The 21,066-nt window shown below is 34.0% G+C and overlaps 1 protein-coding gene across 2 annotated transcripts in view; it reads left to right on the forward strand.

Moving 5' to 3' along the window:
* FER (FER tyrosine kinase) overlaps positions 1 to 21,066 on the forward strand; it is a 395,460-nt gene that overhangs the window by 154,521 nt on the left and 219,873 nt on the right. For both annotated transcript variants that reach the window (XM_069492253.1, XM_069492254.1), the window contains one exon: positions 12,487 to 12,579. In XM_069492253.1, coding sequence (XP_069348354.1) covers positions 12,487 to 12,579 — 93 coding nt within the window. The remainder of the gene's footprint in view (positions 1 to 12,486; positions 12,580 to 21,066) is intronic.

The following is a 21,066-nucleotide window of genomic DNA, read 5'->3' on the forward strand; positions in this document are numbered from 1 at the left end:
TTCTGGTCCAACTCCAGGGTTAGAGTCAAAGCTAAGACTAGAACCTAGGTTTGAATCAAGTGTCTACATCTATGTTATGAGCCCAGAAAGTCTTCTATTTCTTGTGTCATTAGAGCAATTAAGTAGACATTTATTGACCAATCTTTAAACAGCATTTGTTTTTGAGTGGTTTGAGAAAAAGTACTTGGGAAATATGAAGTCAGGGTCTGCAAAAAACTATTCAAGTTAGGCAAAATAGCACAATGATTAAGAGCAAAAATTTGATATCAAAGCTGAGTTTAAATTTTAGCTGCTTGACCACATGACTTTCAGCAAATCACTTAGTGTTTCTGGAGCTCACAGAGTCCTGGCCAAGGCTATTTGGAAAATTCCTGGGGAATTCAGTGAGAGCAAAGGGATTTAGGAAATATTCAAATTATCAATCGTCAAACTTTTTTTTAAGGGAAATAATTATTCTTAATATAAAATAACATTTTAAGTAACATTGGCCATTATCATAGCTTTAATAATTTTGTAAAATCTTTGATATGGTTATTTGGTGAGTACCCATTCTTAATTTTTAGATGATAAATGGTGGTTTGGATGATGACACCTAATCAAAGATCTTCCTAGAAACAAGTCTGATACTTGGAGTTACACATTGTCTGTTCCAGGGCAGTGGTTTCATATGTTTTTCATTTCTTATTGGTTCTACTATGATTATTGCCTATTAACAAAATAGTTAATGAACTTCTGAAAATATCCAGTACACTCAATTGGTGCTTTATTAACTTAAGCATATTAGAGCCTATTACATAGAAATAGAGACCTGGATCTGAGATTTCTAACTTATATTTATATTGATAAAAATTAAGCACTAGAGGTAGGTGGTATTTATAAGGTTCTTTCATTGGGGAAGTCTGATTAAATAATACATTTTTATTTCTAGATACATATTAGAACTTGTTTTTAATACGTTAGATGTTCTCTGTACCAATAGTGTGAGCTATTTATAAGCTAGTTTCAAAAATAATTGGAAAAATCAGTCTTTATGAAAAATGCAAGGGAAGTAATCTTTTAACTCCCAAGATACTATTCTCTTGTTGTTTTTGATAATTTCCCGAAATTTAAATAAGGATAACTACAGATTTCTAAAATCAATCTGAGTTAAAATGTTACCTGTAATTGAAATGGCTTTGGTTAAATTTATTTTTGTTTCTTTCTTAGTGTCCTTTGAGGTTCTTTAGCACCAGACAATGCTGCAAGTAAATATACTATCTTTTATTTATTACTTAAATGATGTCTAATAGCCACTGTCTTGCTTAAATTCATTATTAATGTGTAGCATTTATTTAATGTTTAATTTGAATTTAAAAAAAACCAATAAATCCGCCTGCCCTCTCGGAGCTTACACTATATTGTCAGTGTGTGCTTGGGCTCCCAGATATCTGGTTTTTATAAAGGAATGATTAGTACCATTCACTGAAATGGGAAACTCCAATAAAAGGCCAGCTTTTGAAATTACGACTTCAGTATTAAATATGTTTACTTTTATCTGCCTTTGTGATCTCCAAGTAGAGAAGTTACATAGATGTTCCAATATACAGGTTTGGAGCTGAATGGAAAAGTGTGAGTAGAGGTTTAAATTTGTGAGTGGACTTGGTTTTAGGTGGTGATGAAAGTTGGAACGTGCGAGTGATTACCTATAAAGAAAGTACAGAGTGAGAAAAGAAGAAACCTGGAACTAGTAGAGCCTAAAAGCACACTACCATTTAATGGCCTGGTAGAGGAGTGTGAACCTGCCAGGGAAACTGAGAGTGTGTTGTCTGAGAGATTGGAGGAGAGTGTGGCAGGGGAATAAATGTTCCATGTAGGTGCACATGGTCAATAGAGTGGAATTCTGCTGAGAGATTCAAGTAAGAGAAGTGAGAAATATCTCTGTTAGATTGGTATAATGGAATCTGTTGGTTTTCTAAGAGCATCTGCTTTGGTGGTGTTATAGGGTGAAAGCCAAATGGGAGCAGATTGAGGAATGAGTGGGAAGAGAGAAAATGGAGACAGTGAGCATAGAGATAAAATTCTTTTAGGAATTTTTTCTGTAAAGGGTAAGGAGCTGCTGGAGCAGGATATGTGGTGAAGGGAAAGATTCATCCCTCCTTTTCTTTCCTTCCTCCCTTCCTTTCTCTCTTCCCTCCTTTTTTTTCCCCCCTAGGGGAGCAACTTACATATATGTAAAAGCTGATGGGAAAGAATCCGTTGAGAAGGCATAGTTAACTGTACATAAAAGAGAGATCTGTTAGGTTCTTGTAAGGTGTAGGATTCTTGGGAGGGCAGGAAGGGATGAGATCCATAGTATAAGTAAAGCAGTAATTCTTAGATAGGAGAGATTTACTCCATATTTCAAAAAGGGGAAGGAGGTTAGAATGGGTAGAGAAGCTGTGGGTTTGTAGCTTTGTAAAGGCAAGATGAAGGGGTTCCTGCCTTGTAGATTCTTTCTAAAGAAGCTGAAGGGTGTGGAAGAAGGTGGTTTTAGACACAAGAAAAGTAGGAAAGGTTTGAAATGATTGACAATGACAGCAGGAGAGTAAGAAGTGAGTTGGCTCAGATATTTAGGGCCCATCTGAAGTTAGTAATCATGTGACACTATCAGGGGTGAGTTGCTTGGGTGTAGATTCAGAGAGAACAGATAGTTGAATCTATCTAGGGTTGGATCTTGCCACATGGATGCACCTAAGATAGGCTAGGAAGGGAGTTTAGAATATTGGCAAGAATATCATTAAAATGATGTATCATGACATCTAAGTTAGATAAAGAGGAAGGCAAGAAAAGAGCAGGTGATTGATTGGGACAAATTAGAAAACTCCGAAACTTGGAGTTCTAGTGAGGTTGAAAAATGATTATAGCAGAACTGGGGTTAGGAGATTTTTGCCAAAAAGAGGGGAGCTTGAATTTGAAGCTATTCCACGTCCAAGAAACAGCCATGACTGGTGTAGAGTGAACAAGAATGTTTCCCCTGCTACCCATACAGAATGAAAGCTTTGTGATAGCATCTTCTGAAGTGTATTTTGCAGAAAAATATTTTGTCCCCTGCGAAAGATGCATATACTAAGGAATTATTAGGGTTCTGAAACATACTACATTAAAGAAATTTGTTTAAATTTAACTGGGCATTTCTAAAATCTGTGGGACTACTGAACCTTTTAAGTATAACATCTATTTAATATTAATTATCTAAGTTAGGGTTTTTCTAAACTTGTTGAGCATTTATTTGTATGTTATATGTTGAAATTGTTAAATTAATCAGAATAAGTGAGAGTATCACAACGTGTTTATTTTATAAAGAATTTTTATATCTACATTAATGTATTTCAGTGTTACTTTATTTATTTTTATATCAAAAGTAAGTATGCATCCAAAAACTAAAAATGTAAGTTGGTGCATTACTTCGTTAGGGACAATTGTGATATTTGAAATTGCTTATTGGAAATATTTAATTACTAATAGATATTACAGGAAAGCCTACTATATTAGATCTATACAAGTCACCCAACTCAGATTAGTTAAAAAAGAGAGTTTTTCCATTCACGTAGTTGGATATATCTAGAAGTTCAAATAATGTCATCAAGAATTTGTCTGTTTTCATTTCTTAGCTCAGTCTTCTATTGCATTGACTTCATTCTCAGGCAGGTGGTACCACTGTCCCATATTGTGGCCGTTTCTCTCAGAGAGGCTGAAAGTGGAACAAGCACTTGGAATCTGCCTGATTTCTTTCTAAAATGTATCTACTGGTTGGATTTTATTTGATGATAGTAGAAGTACAGTATTATAATCACCACATTCCTTTATTTAAAATTTATTTTTTATATTCTTTTATTACATTGTAGGATTTTCTTTTAGGTCCTATAGTTTCTGATTCCATTTTAATGAATAAAATGTTGACCAAGGCCTTGAAACTCCTAATGTTCCCGATTACTAGTTCCAGTAACAAAAGGAGCTCTGAAGAGATAAGAGGATTATTGATGCATGTGCAGTATGAGGACACTAAACAGTAAAACCATTCAGGAAACTTTTAGATACAGTTAGAAGCTTAAAACATTTACAAAAATGAAACATGTACTTAGTAGTCTTTATAGTATCCTTGTGAGGTCCTTTGCGACAGACATAAAAGTGATAAAACTTATCCTCCCATCCCCCCCGAAAACAATCAACAAAGGAAAAAAGAAAACCTCAAAATAACAGAAACCAAAATTTTTGAGACATCTGGCCTTTAACCTTTTAAATTATCTTCTGAGGAATGTGGCCTTTAACTGCGTGGTAACTGACTGCCGTAGAAAATGGTAGTCAAAAATCAAAACTATATCTTTTGGTAAATTCATGGTCTTTCTGTTGTAGCGAATACCTTAAACTGTGTATTTGTATTTTCTTGGTTTGTAAACAAAGGTAAATAAAATGATGACTAATAGATCACTTGTCTTAATAAAGTGCATATGAATTCTGCATCTGGTTTGGATATGGAAAGTCACAAGAGACCATCATTTCTACCTAACAAGCAAAATAAGGCAGATAAGCTATGAGATAATAGTTTTTAAGAAGCTCTTTAGAGAGCTAAGTATAGAAATGAACCTATTATAGCTTAGCTTTAAATGAACCTAAGTCCATAATGTGACAAGCCTTTTATAGGATATAAAAAAAAAAAAAATAGAACCATGACTACTTCCATCCTTGGTGGAGCTGTATCAGCAGTTGAATCCCAAGTTTTTAACAGATTTGTAATAACAGTGTGTAGGCTGGTATGACAGCTTAGAATCCAGAGGAGCCCAACCCACAGCAAAGCACTATCCACCTACCAGCTGTTATTCAAGTGTTTTCACTGAGTGAAGCAGGAGATCAGAGAAGCAGACTTGAGAGAGATATTAAAAATGAAATCCTCTCCACACCAAAAAGGTGGTGTGTATGTGTATGTTGGGAGGGGTTGTCCAGGCAGGAGAACGGAACTCTCTGGGTTCTCACCTACTAAAGAATGTGAGAGCTTCTTTCCAAGTTGATTCTCTGCAGGGAATCCTGGGTCTTCACAGAGTATGGGGCAATGGCCTTCTAAAGGCTAGAGAATGGGAATGAGGGCTATAAATTGTCTTCTTAGGTACATAAAGTAGGGGGTGAGAGCAAAGAGAAGCCCCCCTACCCCCAAGAGGCTGTAAAGATGGAAGAGATTTCCCATATTTCCTAAAGCTGGTGGGTTAGCTTCAAAGCATAGGCAGGATGCTGGAATTTCACCAGGGCTCAGATCCATTCCTAGTTGAAGGGAAACTCTTGATCATTCTCAAAATATTCGAAGTCAATGGTAATTGATTCAAATTAAAACTGCAGCAAAGGCCAGACCCAACTTATTAACTACCTAGCAGCGTGACAGAAAAACGAGTGGTGTGCTTCTTTCTTGAGGTAAATATTATTGAATTCAGACGCTACTGCTCTTTTGTATCAACTGTCTGATATATAATCAAAAATTATATGACACAATGAAGAATGAGAAATGTGACCCATAGCCAAGAAAAACAGACAGACTCAGAGATGGCTCAGCTGTTGGAATTATGAGACAGTGTCTTTAATAGATTATTACAAAAATGCTTAGAGATATAGTGCAGAAGATGGACAATGTATGTGAAAAGATGGGGAATTTCAGCAGAGATGTGGATGCTATCAAAAAATGGCAACACTAAAAATGAAAAATAGAGGAAATTTCTCAGAGCTGAGGAATATGTTAGATCTACTTGGTAGTAGATAGACTGAACATAAGAAAAGATCAGTGAGAGGTGAAGATAGGTTGATAGAAAGTATCCAAACTGAAAAAAAAAGAAAAAAATTGGAAAAATACAGCAGAGTATTTGACGTCATGGGGTAATATCAAATAGAGACAGAGATGGGAGTAGAAAATGCATTTGAAGAGTTAATGGTAAAGTGCTTTCCAACAGTCTCAGCCTGAAATTCTGTGCAATTTAACAAATCACAAGCAGGATAATTTTTTTTTTTTTTTTTAAAGAGACAGGATCTTGTCATATTATCCCAGCTGGTCTCAAATTCATGGTCTCACCTGATCCTCCTGCCTTGGCCTCCAAGTAGCTGGGACTACAAGCGCTCAGCTAAGCAGGATAAATATTTTTAAAAATTACATTTACTCATATCCTAGTCAATTATAAAAACAGCCAGGGAAAAAAGATACATGAGTGGGGAAGTAATGATATGAATTATAGCTGAATTCTCATCAGAGACAATGGAAGCCGGAAGACAAAGTTCTGAAAGATAAAAAAACAAAACACATCAACTTTGAATTCAATATCCAGTTAAAATATTTTTCAGAAATGAGGGCAAGCAGCACTTCACCCTCACTAGGATGGCTATAATCAGAAAAACAGAAAATATATGTTAGTGAGAATGTGGAGAACTTGGAACCCTCATACATTGCTAGTGGGAATATAAACTGGTTCAGCCACTGTGGGAAACAGTTTGGCTGTTCTTCAAAAAGTTAAACATGGAATTATAATTTCACTCCTAGATACATACCTAAAAGAGTTGAAAACAGGTATTCAAACAAGTACATGTACACACATGTTCATAGCAGCACCATTCACAATAGCTAACAGGTAGAAACCCAAATGTCTTTGTCAATGTTAGTAAAGTCAAAATAATTATAGCTAATATTTATGAGCATTTACTAATATTATGATAAGGCAGAAAGGAAAGAAAATAGAAGAGAAGTAGAGAGGGGAGAGAGAGGAGAGATAGGGAAGCTGCTGTGAGAAAGGTGTGTACAGCATGTGAAGGGATTGGCAGAGTTGTCTTGACCTGATCAAAACAATTTGTTAAGTGAAGGAACGAGCTGGGTAGTTGGTGAAGGTGTGACTGAAGATGGTAAAATACCTTGATTACTGGACACTGGGGTCTCTAATGAAATAATACTTTCACTCTCATTATAATGTATTCCTTGTCCCATAATTTATTAGTTTAAAGAAAGTAGATAAATTTACTGCTTTATTATTTATGTCCCTTAATTGTACCAAAAGCAGAGTCTCAGATGTCTTAATAATTTAATTCATAATAGTTATACTTTTTAAAAAACCAAATAATGCTGTTGTATTCTAAGCAAAGTTGATCGGCACTTCAATTGTTGAGTCAGTGAGATGCTCATCAGGAAGCTTATTGGTGTGCGTTTTGCACTCCTGGATAATTTATAAAAAGAATATCTTGGAAGAAGAGATAAATGGGTGGAACACAGAGAATTTTTAGGGCAGTGAAACTACTCTGTATGATACTATTATGTTGGTTATATGTCATTAAATGTTTGTCTAAATCCATAGAATGTACAACACCAAGAGTGAACCCTGATGTGAACTATGGACTTTGGGTGATGATGATGTTTAAGTTCATCAGTTGTAACTAATGCACCACTCTGGTGGTGGATGTTGATAATGGGAGAGGCTGTGAATGTACGTGGGCAGAGGATATATGGGAAATCTCTACTCCTTTCTCCCAATTTGCTATGAACCTAAAACTGCTCTAAAAATAAAATCTCAGGAAAAAAAGAATATCTTTAGCCATTTTGATCACACATTTGGGAAAAGCACCATGGAACAGGGATTGTATTTAGGTATTGAATAGGAAGGGAGCTGATTATAGCCTCCTGCTTTGGTATTATTTCCCTAGAGACATCTTATTTAAGAGATACAGAGACAAGAAAGCAAGAAGAATGATTTGTGACATTTTTACAACCTAGATCTCACCAAACTATATTCTGTTATACTGTTGATTTCTTTAGCATTGTTATTTTAAAACAAGCTCTAAGCATTCAAATATTCCTTTTTTGTATTTGGTTTCCAATTTCATTATTTCAGAATCTGAAAATGCTTGGCTTAGTAAGGGAGTTGTCTTTCTTTTAATAAATACTCTTAATATGCAAGCATCAAAGGAAAAAGACAGCATGGCAAACTGAGTTACTAGGCAGTGAATACTTCTAAAATGATTTGCTTTCAGTCAGAACCCAATTGCTAAAATAAATCATTTAGAAACTGTTTTGATACTTAAATTCTATATCCTGATGGGACAAGAACCCGTGCATCTTTCATTCTCCCTAGCAAATCAGCATCTTCAAAAGATTAAGTTATTTATTTATAGATGCATTCTTTTTATGAAGGACATACTGATATTTACAGTATTTCATTACATTTTGGAGTCATCAACAGCATAGAATTTTTTTCACAAGACAATCTTCTCTGGGGTTATAATTTCCCTGTACTTATTTCTCACAAAATCCCTCCAAACCAGCCAAATTTTATGGCTGGTTTGCATAAGAAGTCTCTAAGATATTTGGCATTCAGCCTAGAGTTTGAGCATGAATATTATCTTTTTCTTGATTCTTACTGCCTCCTGATTCGAATAAGTATGTGACTGCTCCTATAGGTCCAAATGTCACTTGCATTGTTCCTTCCAAGAATGTTATTAGATTGAGTTTATTTACAGAAGGCTGTGAGAAATAATATTTGGTTTTTGTTTTAATAACCCATTATTAACGAAAAAATATTCAGTGGTACCTTTCACGATAGTTCACCCGTCCCATGGTTCATGTTCTGAAGGCACCTCAGGCGGAATGTGACTAAGTGCTCTAAGAAAAGTAACTGATTGCCAGCCTGATACCGTGGAACTTTTCTGTTTGGCTTTCATCAATGATCAATGCAATACAAATGATGGGAAGTTGGACAATAGTCACTGAATTTTTGAGATGAAGATTTTATCTAGCCCAGTGTCTTCCTTTTTACTGATGTGGAAACTAACAGCCAGAGTAGTTAAGTAATTTTCCCAGATTCATATTCTTTATCCCTTCTGACATCAAGAACCTTGTTAGTGCATCCTTCAAGAGCCTTGCTTTTAGACCTGTAACATGCTTTTTGGTTAAAATTATTTGTCCCTTAACCGTGGCAGCTAGATAGGCAGTCATTTGGTAGAGCTTTTGGTTTTTGTCAGAGCCACTCCAATCAGCAAAACCTCAGTTCTCTTTGTATCTTTGCCTGTGCTTTAGTGGGCAGGGGATGGGGGTAACCTGAGAGCCCGTTTTACTAGTTTTCAAGTTCTAGTGAAGAGTGTTTCAAAACCTGATAGGCATGATTTTACCTTAAGTAATTTAGGTATTGTTCCTTATAGAATTTTTAAAAAATGGATAATAGATAAACTTTTAATTATTATGTACTGTTCTCTTAGATATATATATATATATATGTATGTGTATACACACATATATACACACAGGCATAGAGAGGGAGAGACTGTCTCATTTAATTTTAACATAAGGAAAAAACTATTAAGTGAAATATGAAACTGATGCTACATCTAGACTTTTTGTTTCAGGATAGGTTAATAGCTATTTTATACTTTACATTTTATGTTTAAAACATTTTTTTCCTAGGCATCTCATCAGAAAATTATCTCATAACATCAGGTATTATTTTATAATATCGCCTCCCCCTTACCTCCTTCCCCAGCCCCTGACTGTCCACTGTGAGGTGCCAGCCTTCTGCCAGAGCTAATTCCTATGTCTCCTTTATCTGGAGAAAGCTCTTTATCTTGTCATTACTTGAGGTGGGTAAAACGAGTGTCTCATCACTACGCCTGGCAGGCCTACGGGAAAACTTAGGCACTGTATCCATGGTAATTGAAGGGAAACTTTTTAATTTTAATTTTTTAAAATAGCCATTTAATTCTTTGATATAAAAATCAACCTGTCAGTGAATTCAGCACAGTCTGATGTGTTATTAGGTAGACTATAATTTAAAGCTGATATTTAACATTATAAAGACAGGCGCTTTGGCAAGAATTTCGTGTTTTATTTGTAGAAATCTGGGCACCAAGTGAGCTGGCACTGGTTAAAATGTTTTATAAACCCTATTTGCATTTTAATTATTCCTGTATGAAATTTGAGGTCTCATTATTATTATTTTTGATAATATATTTTTTTGATCACTCTATCTAAATAGTACCTTAAATGAAGGGATGTTTTCACTAATTGTATCCTTTTGAACATGCAATATATTATACTTTGTAACTTTATGTAAAGGAAGCAATTTTTGAAGTCTTCTGAATCCATAGTTAGACCTGTCCGTTAGATAATTCTAATTTATTAGGTAATTCTGGTATAACCTTTCTAAGGTAATATTTTATTTTTTGATATTATCAAAGGGTTTTGGGGGAAAGAGTTCCCTTTCCTTTTCTAGAGTTTGATGTCCAAGATGTAACTTGAGGAGTTACTTTTACCATCTCAATGAATGTTATTATTTCATAAATAAATAAAATACTTTCTAATACTTAAAACCCTCCCCTGAATATTCTACTTTTTTACATAACCTCCCATGTAGTTTTTAGTTCTGTTCTCCTTGAATTCTCATATTGAGATCATACTTCCTCTAGTATTTTAACAGCATTGACACAGAGGAGAAGCCTGAATTGACAGTAGAGGTGTCTGTCCAATTCTTACGAAGCTTTCATTGCCAAACAGGTGAGGTTAGCACTTTCATCTAGTCTTTCTGTGTGCAATAGCAGCAGCAAGACTGCTACCTCTACAACCACACAGAGTTGGGGGAGGAATTCCCTAAAGAATAAGAAAAGGGTAAATTGGGCTGCTGAGTAGAAAAACTATAACTACTACAATGCTGTCCAATATGTATGCATTACATCATTCTAATACTTTTAAAATCTAACTACAAAACAACTGTATATGCTTTACTTCCCATAATTTCATTTTCCATATCCTGACTGTATATTTTACCAGTTTGTTTTGTCGGAAGACTTCTTAAGCATCAGAAATAGGTTAAAACAAAACAAAAAACACCCAAGTTGAGGAGGGACATGCTTTAAAGAAAGGTTACTCTACTCCTTCAAGGAGGAGGAATAGTAGTACTTCAAGGCTGTCTTTCCTTTCGTATATCTTGTGCCTCAGTTATGGTGGTTTTTGCTAAAAAGTAAAACTGGATCTACAGCTAGGATTAAGGCTTTAAGATGCAAGCTCACATTCCTAAGGTGATGACCATTTGTACTATGTAAACACTTATTTTCCATTTTAAATATGTACATGCTTTTAAGGTATTAATTTTTAATCATTTGTAGTACTTGTAAGTACCCGCTGAGTGTACTTTTTTCATTTTATGCATGATAAAATTGATGTATAGATAGTGATTTCCATAGATCATAAGCAAAGTAGTAATGTATGATATGATGAAAAAGAAGTTGAAATTATCTATTCTCTTAGGGTTGGCTGCAATTATTTTGTTAACATGTATGTTTTTAGAATGATCAGAACTCTTAGCACTGTAATGATTAGAATTAAAAGTAAATAAAGTGGGAGTAGGCAAGTGGAGAGATAAAAGGTGAATTTCAGAACTGCAATGTTTATAAGGTAGCATGTGGCCAAGAATGCCTGCATTTACTATTACAGAGACCCTAGGAACTGGAGGCAAAGGAAACAAAAGATGTTATTTGTGGCCTGTTTTAGTTGTTTTTCACAAGTAAAATTGGGCCTCCCTACTGATGGAAGACATATGGAAGTATTGCACTTGACAGTAGGGTCTCTTGTTCTTTTATCTGCAGCTGACTAGCAGTTGAAATGTAGTCATTATGGGAAAATTGACCAATGCTTCCGTTACAAACCCTCACACCACATGTGCTTTGCCATTGTCATCCTTCTTACCTCCTAAGTCTCATTTTTGCTCTCTTTTGGTATTCTTTTCTACCCTTTTACCTAACTCATTCACTTATGTTTATACAATGGATATAAAAATTTGAAATTTTAGGAAAAGTTTCCTTCAGTTGTGGTACATGATATTCAGAAATATTTACGCTCTATAGCAGATAGCCATCTGGATTGACTTTTCTTAGTGGGAGTTTTGCCACTACCTTCTTGTTTTACCTCCTCTTCCCCCTGCCCTCCTTTGTCATCATGATTGTCATTATTACCATGTGAATCTTTGGGAAACTCTCTAGGTACTTACGTGAAATTCACTTTTTAAAAATGTGTTCCATATAATTCTCCTGTTTTTTTCCCTGTTATTTTTTTCTTCTTTGAAAATCCATTACAACTATAGTGCTATCTGAAATATTCTTTGTTAGACTGGTTCCTTATATATAATAGCTTGTGTCTCTTTTCTTGTACATGTTGTTTACTGCTTGGTTTTCTGTGAATTTCCTTTGCATTTCTTGTTTTCTCTCGTCTATATGAATTTTATATGAATTTCTATATGAATTTCTGTTTCTTTCTTATTTGTTCCCAAATAACAACATTTATTGAGAGGCCAGGAAAATAAAGTACCATAGGGTTTATATGTGTTTGGTTGTTATCCTTAATGTCAGAAAGTTTACTTTTATTTTGTTGGAAGACATGATGGATAAGCTGTGGATACATACCTAAATACATAAATGTGTATATATTGGATAGTTTACTATTGCTGAAGGCTTGTTTCTTACTCCTTCCAGGAAAGAAAGGAGAGACTATCCAAATTTGAGTCTATTCGTCATTCAATTGCTGGAATAATTAGGTCTCCAAAATCTGCACTGGGCTCTTCAGCAGTAAGTAGGATTAACTCTATGTGCTACTGAAAATTGTCACTGTCTAGCTTCTTTCTGATGTACCAGTGAATATCATATATAAATTTGTATTTAGAAAAACAAGAGCATAATTTAACTTTTTTGTGCATATAATCTGTTATATATGTGTCTATAGTAAAACCCACATAACACTGATGTAGGAAAGACAGAAATAAACTTATATTACAGACTTCCTGTACGATATACAGATAATTATGGGAAGCATTTTATGGGAACCTTATTAGAAGAATACAATAAACAAATTTCTTTTCTGGTGAAACATGACATTTTTATAATGGGGATTATTATATATAGTATACTGATAAAAATATGTCAATTTATATATTCATATTTTTAAGAACATTTTGATTATAAAATTGAAGTATGAATGATAGATTAATCATTGAAATTTGGGTTTGGCATGTCACAGTAGTGCATAGAATATTATTTAATAGTTATCGTTAGTAATAACAGTTTGGCCAAGCAAGATACACTGTGAACAAATAGAGGTATTTCTCTAAGGTGTTAGGTATCCTATTTATTTGGAAAAGGAGTTTTTTCCCTCAAATACATAGGTATTCCTGTGTATGTACTCCTGACAACTACTAATCTAATTTTGGTTCCTGTGGATTTGCCTTTTTTAGACATTTCACATCAATAGAGTCATACAACATATGGGCTTTTGTATCTAGTTTCTTTCATTTATTATGTTTTCAAGGTTCATATTGTACCATATGACAGTACTTCATTCCTTTTCGTGCCTGAATAATATTCCTGTGTATGGATTTACCACATATTGTTTATCTGTTCATCAGCTGATGGACATTTGGTTTTTGCCACTTTTTGGCTATCAGGAATAATGCTGCTATGAACATTCATGCTCCAGTGTTTACGTGAATATGTTTTCAGTTCTCTTGGGTATATACCTAGCACTGGAATTTCTTGGTCATGATGTAGCTTTTGAGGAATTACCAAACTCTTTTCTACAGTAGTTGTACTATTTTACATTCCTGCCAGCAAGGAATGTTCCAGTTTCTCCATATTCTCAACAACAGTTTTTATATTCCATTTTTTTAAATGGCAGGCATCCTAGTGAATGTGGTGTCTTATTGTAGTTTTTAGTTGCATTTTCCTAACGACTAATGATGTCAAGTATTTTTTCATGTTCTTATTGGTCACTTTATTTGTTCTTTGAAGATATGTCCATTTAACATATCATACCAAGACCCAATTTTTAAATTGGGTCTTTTTAATTGTTGAGTTGTAAGAGTTTTTTATATATTCTGGAAAGAAGCCCCTTATCATACAAATAATTTACAAATGCTTTTTCTTATTCTTTGGATTATCTTTTTACTTTCTTGCTAGTGTCCTTTGACACACCGAAGTTTTTAATTTTGATGAAGAACAATTTATTTTTTCCTTGATTTCCTATGATTGTGTCATATCTAAAAAAAGTCTAATCCAAGGCAATGCAGATACTTATCTTTGTTTTCTTCTGAGAGTTTTATAGTTTAGCTCTTACATTTATGTCTTTGATTTATTATTAGTTAATTTTTATATATGGAGTGAGGTACAGGTCCAAATTCATTCTTTTGCATGTGGAAGCATATTTAATTCATAATCTTAAAAATGAAACAATGAATCATTATTTCTTTATTAAAATGAACATACAAAAATTGGAACTTTAAAGCATAATTTTAGATAAAATAAAGCAAATGCATTACACATATGAAATTAGAATTGATCATAATAGTGTTCATGAGACACTTGGAATATCTATGTTTCTCAATTTTTTTTTTTTTTTTGAGACAGAGTCTCACTCTATTGCCCAGCTAGAGTGCCCTGTCATCAGCTCACAGCAACCTCAAACTCCTGGGCTTACTGCCTCAGCTTCCCGAGTAGCTGGGACTACAGGAATGCACAACATGCCCGGCTAATTTTTTTTTTTCATTACTATATATTTTTAGTTGTCTAGCTAATTTCTTTCTATTTTTTTTAGTAGAGCCAGGGTCTCGCTCAGGCTGGTCTCCAACTCCTGAGCTCAAGCAAATCCACTGGTCTCAGCCTCCCAGAGTGCTCGGATTACAGGCCTGAGCCACCGTGCCTGGCTTCTCAATGTTTTTAACAGTATGGTTAAAATACAGAGCTCCTTTAAAAGATGGTCTAATGGAACACTTATATCAACAGTCTTGATGGAAGGAAGAACAGGAGATAATTAGCTGATAATTTAATTTGTTTCTAACTGAATATTGTGTCTGATGCTGTCAGATAATTAATAGTTATTGTTATGATCAGGGTAATATTTTAATATGTTATATCAACTCCGATCATGTGCTGTTATTTTCAATGTACTTAAGGAATTAAATAACCTATCATTATCTCAGGGCACTGAGACTAGCTACACATCTAGCATCTTCTTATCTTCAGATGGCTATAATTTTGCATTGAGGACTATCTCAGAGACTTCTTCTGATGCCAAATCCAGAGGTGTTAGACAGGGTTAATTGTATATTTTCAAAGCCTAGTGGCAATCATGAAGGTTCATTTCAAGTGGAAGTCTTTCAAACCATATTATATTTAATGAGATCTGTTCCAGTCATGTCAAGCATACTGCCTTTTCTCCAGAGCCATCTTTTTACTGCAGAATTTCCTTAATAAGGAGCTGAGCAAATCATTTGTTCCATCTTACAGCCACTTGTGAATACTAGTTTTATTACTGATGTGTGGAATGTATAATGCCCCTCTAATCATAGCACTCTTTGAAAAATATTCTTTAAAACCAGAATAGATAGTGCATTTTGGTCCAAATGATATATTTTTTAGATATCAGAAAAATTATTAAATTATTCAACTAATGTCTCCTTAAAATTAATATTTTTCTACTCTCTAGTGACATAGATAACATGGAATTACTTTGTATTAGAATTTAGAAAATAAAAATATTGGAAAATAAATATGTGCCTCCCTTTATATAGAATCTCATAAATAATATTTGCTTGCTTGCTTTTTAGAAACTTATAAATCAGCTATGTTAAATTGTACATCAGTTATAATGTCAGTATTATAATGCTTGGCTTTCACCCTTGGCATAGGGGAATATATTTAATATTAATAGTTATTTTCAGGCATAACATAAACTGCTTGTAATTTTCAGTGTTCTCCTTTGAGTCTAGCAAAGTAGCCTTATACTTCCTTAAATAAGGCGTGATTTTAATTTCAGGTGAAATATTATACATTTTAAACCATCGTTATCCTCTATTATTTTTGAGGTCTTAATTTACTTTTTTTTGACCAGTTATTAAGATATAAAACACTAAATAACAAGGGAAAATAAAATTTTTGCATTATATCACTCTCATACACTAAATTCTCCTGTATAGTTTAGTCATATTTAGGAAAATTGCATATTGTTTTGTGGATTATAAGTTTTGAATCATTTGCACTGTCACACATAATTTTTAAATCTGGCTTATCAGGATTTATTCTCTATAATTTTTACTGTAAGGGAGCAAATCTGTTATTTTATACGTTTGCTCAAATGTTTAAAACAAATGACACAGATTGTGTTAGACTGATACTGAGTTCTACATAGGCAATCCCACCTTGATGATACATATTTAAGCTTACTGATATATGATTGCATGCTGACTCATTGCAGTGATCTGGTAATAGTTTTAGTTGAAATATGTGACATGAGCAATGACTATAATTAATTGATAAAAACGTGTTCTTATTGATATTATGGCACATTTTATATAAAATATATGAGGTTAAGGAAAGAATATTTGATACTTACAAAGTAAAACTGTAGCAAAAATGCAGTGAAATGATGAGAGAGGATAAATGGGAGTCACAAGCACAATCCCTAAAAGTAAATGGGTTAAAATAATAAAGAGAGAAAAGAAAGTAATTACATAAAGAAAAGATGATGAGTAAGGGAACTAAAGAAGTCAGGAACAAAAAGAGAAGTCAGAGGAAACCAGGGGGTATTGAAGGAAGCAGAAGTGCCAGACCAGTGGAAGAACGATTAAAAAATATGTATTTTGTTTAAGATAGCATCTCTATCAGAGACCCAAGAAGATGCACAAAAAGGCAATCAAGGAAATGGGAAGCTGAGGAAGTGATGTAATATTTGAGTTTGGCTAAGTTGTTTATCTTTGTTTAATAAAGTTTTAGAAAGAATTGTATACAAAGCTAATCTGTGATTAGCATGTAATTTTGTATAGTCATTATGCTAGAGAACAGTTTTCTTAAGTACTGTAGTATAAAAAATTGTTAATTAAGAGATTTTTAAATAAGAGTTTTATTGCTAGTTTCTTTGTGGAACATAAACATTAAGTAAAGTATCTTTGCTTTCATTAATGATATCAGTACGTTAAAAAAATTACCAAATCTACTTTCATGCTAAAAAACCTAGAATTTGTAGAATTATAGTGTTTAATGCTAAAGACAGAACTATTATTCTAATTAATTTACATCATTCCTTTCTGCCCTGAACAGAAGTGATCCTGAAGATCAAATGTCCAGAATATCTTTTATTTTTCATTGTTTTAAGAATTAACTCATTTGATAGATTCAAGCTGTAACTATTTAGAAATCTGAAAAAAACTGACAGGAAGAACATTATTTTTCATGTTTTCATTTTATATTAAACATTTTATGTTAACAATCAAACTCAGAATGGTATGAAATACACTTTCCCACCTATGATTACATTTCCCTTTCACTTAAGAAAATAGTTTTTACATGGTACATTCCAATTCAATAAACCAATATTTCTCATCTTTTGCAAACATTTGGTGATCCTCTTACTTCTGATTATATGACGTTTGATTCCTCATCCCCTCCTAAAATTCCTCAGTAATATATAGCTTTAAAATTAAAGCAGTCTCATGGAATTTTTGAGAAATGTTTAAAATCCTTTGAGTTACTCATAGTCACCCCTGTATAATGCTAAAGTAGATTTGGAATAATTTATTATTTAGGTAAATTAACTAAATTCATGTAAGAATAGAAAAGAGAATTAAATTTAATTTTTGTGGTTATTAAAAATCATAAATTTTTAAAAATGTTTGCATTAAAGTTTTATTTAGTTCTAGCTTGGCAAGAGGTTTAGCTGTATATTTTCCATGGTGTTTTATTCTAGTTTTTTTTAATGGTTTGTGTGCTTTATTTTAATAGAGTACAGATTTTTTTTTTAACAGTTTTGTTTTTGCCTCTCAAGAAGCTCATCTTGCTACTCACATATTTTGAGTAAAGACATGCAAATCTTCATTACATACTTGAGAATTAGCCTGAACTAGAGTAAGGAGAAAAAATGGCCTTCTTTTTCTTTCCTTAAGAAAAAAATACTTTTATTTTTTGGTACTAGCTCCTCATTGCCTTTTCATTCAAGCCAATCTCTTTATTTCACTAATGCTAGTATATTTTTATTGGAATATTCTTTAAGAACAAGATCTGGGGAAAATAACTAACTAAATGGCTATCCCAGTTAATCAGGAAAACTTATCTTATTTAATACAACTTAATAACTGTGTTGGAATAGCTGTAACTTTAAAAATAGGAGGCTTTCCTCTCACCCCCATATTTTTAGCAAAAATCTTAGATAATTTACCAACAAGGAAAAATCTTTCCCCACTGAGGTTTAGAAAGATGGGATATTTGAGGTAAGATGCTTCGTTTTGTTTGTAATGTCATTATGACAGGCTCTTGGGATGTTGGAGATTGTTGATGATATACCCTACATCTACGGTCCCCAACCCTGGTTTCAGACTGGTACCATCCATGGACTGTTAGGAACCAGGCTGCACAGCTGGAGGTGAGCAGCGGGCCTGCCAGCGAAGCTTCACCTATATTTACAGCCACTTCTTATCTCTCTGATCACTGCATAAGCATAAGCTCCGCCTCCCGTCAGATCAGCTGCAGCATTACATTCTCATAGGAGCCTGAACCTTGCTGTAAATTGCGTATGGGAGGGATCTAGGTTGTGCACTCCTCATGAGAATCTAATGCCTGGTGATCTGAAGTGGAGCAGAGGCGGTGATGATAGCTCTAGGGAGCAGCTGCAAATACAGATTGTCATTAGCAGATAGGTATGACTGCACAATAAATGTAATTCACTTGAATCATCCTGAAACTAAACCATCCTTCTCCTCCCCCCATTCCCTCCCTCAATCCGCGAAAAAATTGCCTTCAATGAAACTGGTCCCTGGTGCCAAAAAGGTTGGGGACTGCTTCCCTACATTCTATCACTATCAAGCTTGCAAAATTGTATCAGAATTCTATTGAAATCATATTAATAAAAATGTTCCTTTGAATACTTCCAGAGAAGAAAGAGCTGATATACCCAGACAGGGGACATGTGTTACTTTTCCCTGTGTTTATATATGTATATATACATACTATACATATACTCACGGTAAATTCAGTTTACATTTCATAACAATATTGTCTAAGGCAGCAGTCCCCAATCTCTTTGGCACCATGGACTGTTTCATGGAAGACAAGTTTTCCACAAACCTGGGGACGGAGGCAGGGTAGGGGTAGGAGGATGGTTTCGGGATGATTCAAGCACATTACATTTATTGTGCAGTCAAACATCTCTGCTAATGATAATCTGTATTTGCAGCCGCTCCCCAGCACTAGCATCACTGCCTGAGCTGCACCTCAGATCATTAGGCATTAGATTCTCATAAGGAGTGTGCAACCTAGATCCCTTGCAGGTGCAGTTTACAGTAGGGTTCACACTCATGTGAAAGTCTAATGCAGCCACTGATCTGATAGGAGGCAGAGCTTATGTGGTGATGCCAGCTGCTCACCTCCTGCTGTGTGGCCCAGTTCTTAACAGGCCACAGACAGGTATGGTCTGCTTTGGGGACCATAGGTCTAAGGGATAGGGAATAACAGATCTCTGAGCTTCCCTTCCTACCCTAAGGAAACTAATAACCTTAAATAAAATTGAAGTGTAATCTCTATGAAATAGCAATATAAGTTCCTTCCTATTCGTTTTTTTGAAAACAAAACAAAACATATTTTCTCAGGATGATTTTTTTCTCCCCAAACATAGTCCTCTTCTTTAAATACCTAAATGAATTTCTTGGAGTGTTAGCTGAGCTTTTGTACTTCAAATACCTTTCCAACTTAATGAATTCTTTGGGCTCTGCATTCTCCCAGTTCTAAACAAATGCAAATTTGGAAGGATAGTTTGGCCAGGACAAGAAATCAAGCATATGACATCCTTGTTTGTGATGCTTTCCTATTATGTAGACCTTTTCAGGAGACAATGATAAAAACAAGTCCTTTGCAAAGATGTTACATTGAATTTTTGTATTCAATGAGAACTTTTGAATAAATAAGCATTTCTGCCATTGGTGAGACTTAGAAATATTTCTATTATAGTAAAAATTTTAGTATTTACTGTAATTAGATGCACTGGGTTAAAAATTTGGAAAAGAAATATCTGATTATTTTGACTACCTTCTTTAAGAATTGTAAACTATTTGTGTCAGTATACACAAAAAAGTTAATTTTGTATGGATTATGCATTTGTCTTGTTTTTGTTTTTGAGACAGGGCCTTGCTCTGTCTCCTGGGATAGAGTGTAGTGGCGTCATCATAGCTCACTGTATCCTCAAACTCCTGGCCTCAAGGAATCCTCCTGCCTCGGCCTCCTGAAGTGTTAAATTACAGTCATGAGCCACCTCCCCTGACCCCTATGCATTTGTATTTAAAAGTACTATTCTTTTACTTTGTATAGTTGTGGCTGGTTCTTTATATAATTGATTCTTTAAGCCCGTTTTGGGAAACACATTAAAATTTTTTGAAATATAATATTTATCGTAATTAGTACTAAAAGAAAAAGGCTTATTTCATTTACAAAAAATTGCCATGTATAGTCACAACATGTATATAATTTTAAAAGTTAAAAAATGTCATAAATGGAAGAAATAAAAACTAAAATAGTGACTCTTCTTCGAGGTCTATTTGAGACTTTTCAAGTTTTTTTTTTTTTTTTTTTTTAAACCAAAAGAATGGGTTTTAGATAATAAGAAATGGAACTTTAACCCATAAGTTTTGGGCTTCTTTAGTGGTACTAAACAATGAAGGCTATGTTCAAATCTAGATTTCATTTACTACAAACATACCATACTTTGGCCCTATTAGAGTTCATAATATCAGCCTTTAAAACTTCATATGTGAATATTTGCCTTTTATTCATATTAATTCCAATTTTCGAATTTATAAATTACTTTCTCATGAGGCATTGTACATATTGTATTATGAGAACCTTAAGAGTTAGGGCAAATCATTATACCTGACCCATAAAGTACTCTTACTATCTGGAGCAGTTTATTTTCTGTGTTTCATTAAAAAACAACAACATTTTTTACTTGTAACCAGAAAATGTATGATTACATCTACCATTAATTAGAACATTTCAAGGAAATACAGTCAGTTCTTAATAGCATTT

Source organism: Eulemur rufifrons, chromosome 17 (assembly GCF_041146395.1).
Source record: "Eulemur rufifrons isolate Redbay chromosome 17, OSU_ERuf_1, whole genome shotgun sequence".
NCBI classification, from domain to species: domain Eukaryota; kingdom Metazoa; phylum Chordata; class Mammalia; order Primates; family Lemuridae; genus Eulemur; species Eulemur rufifrons.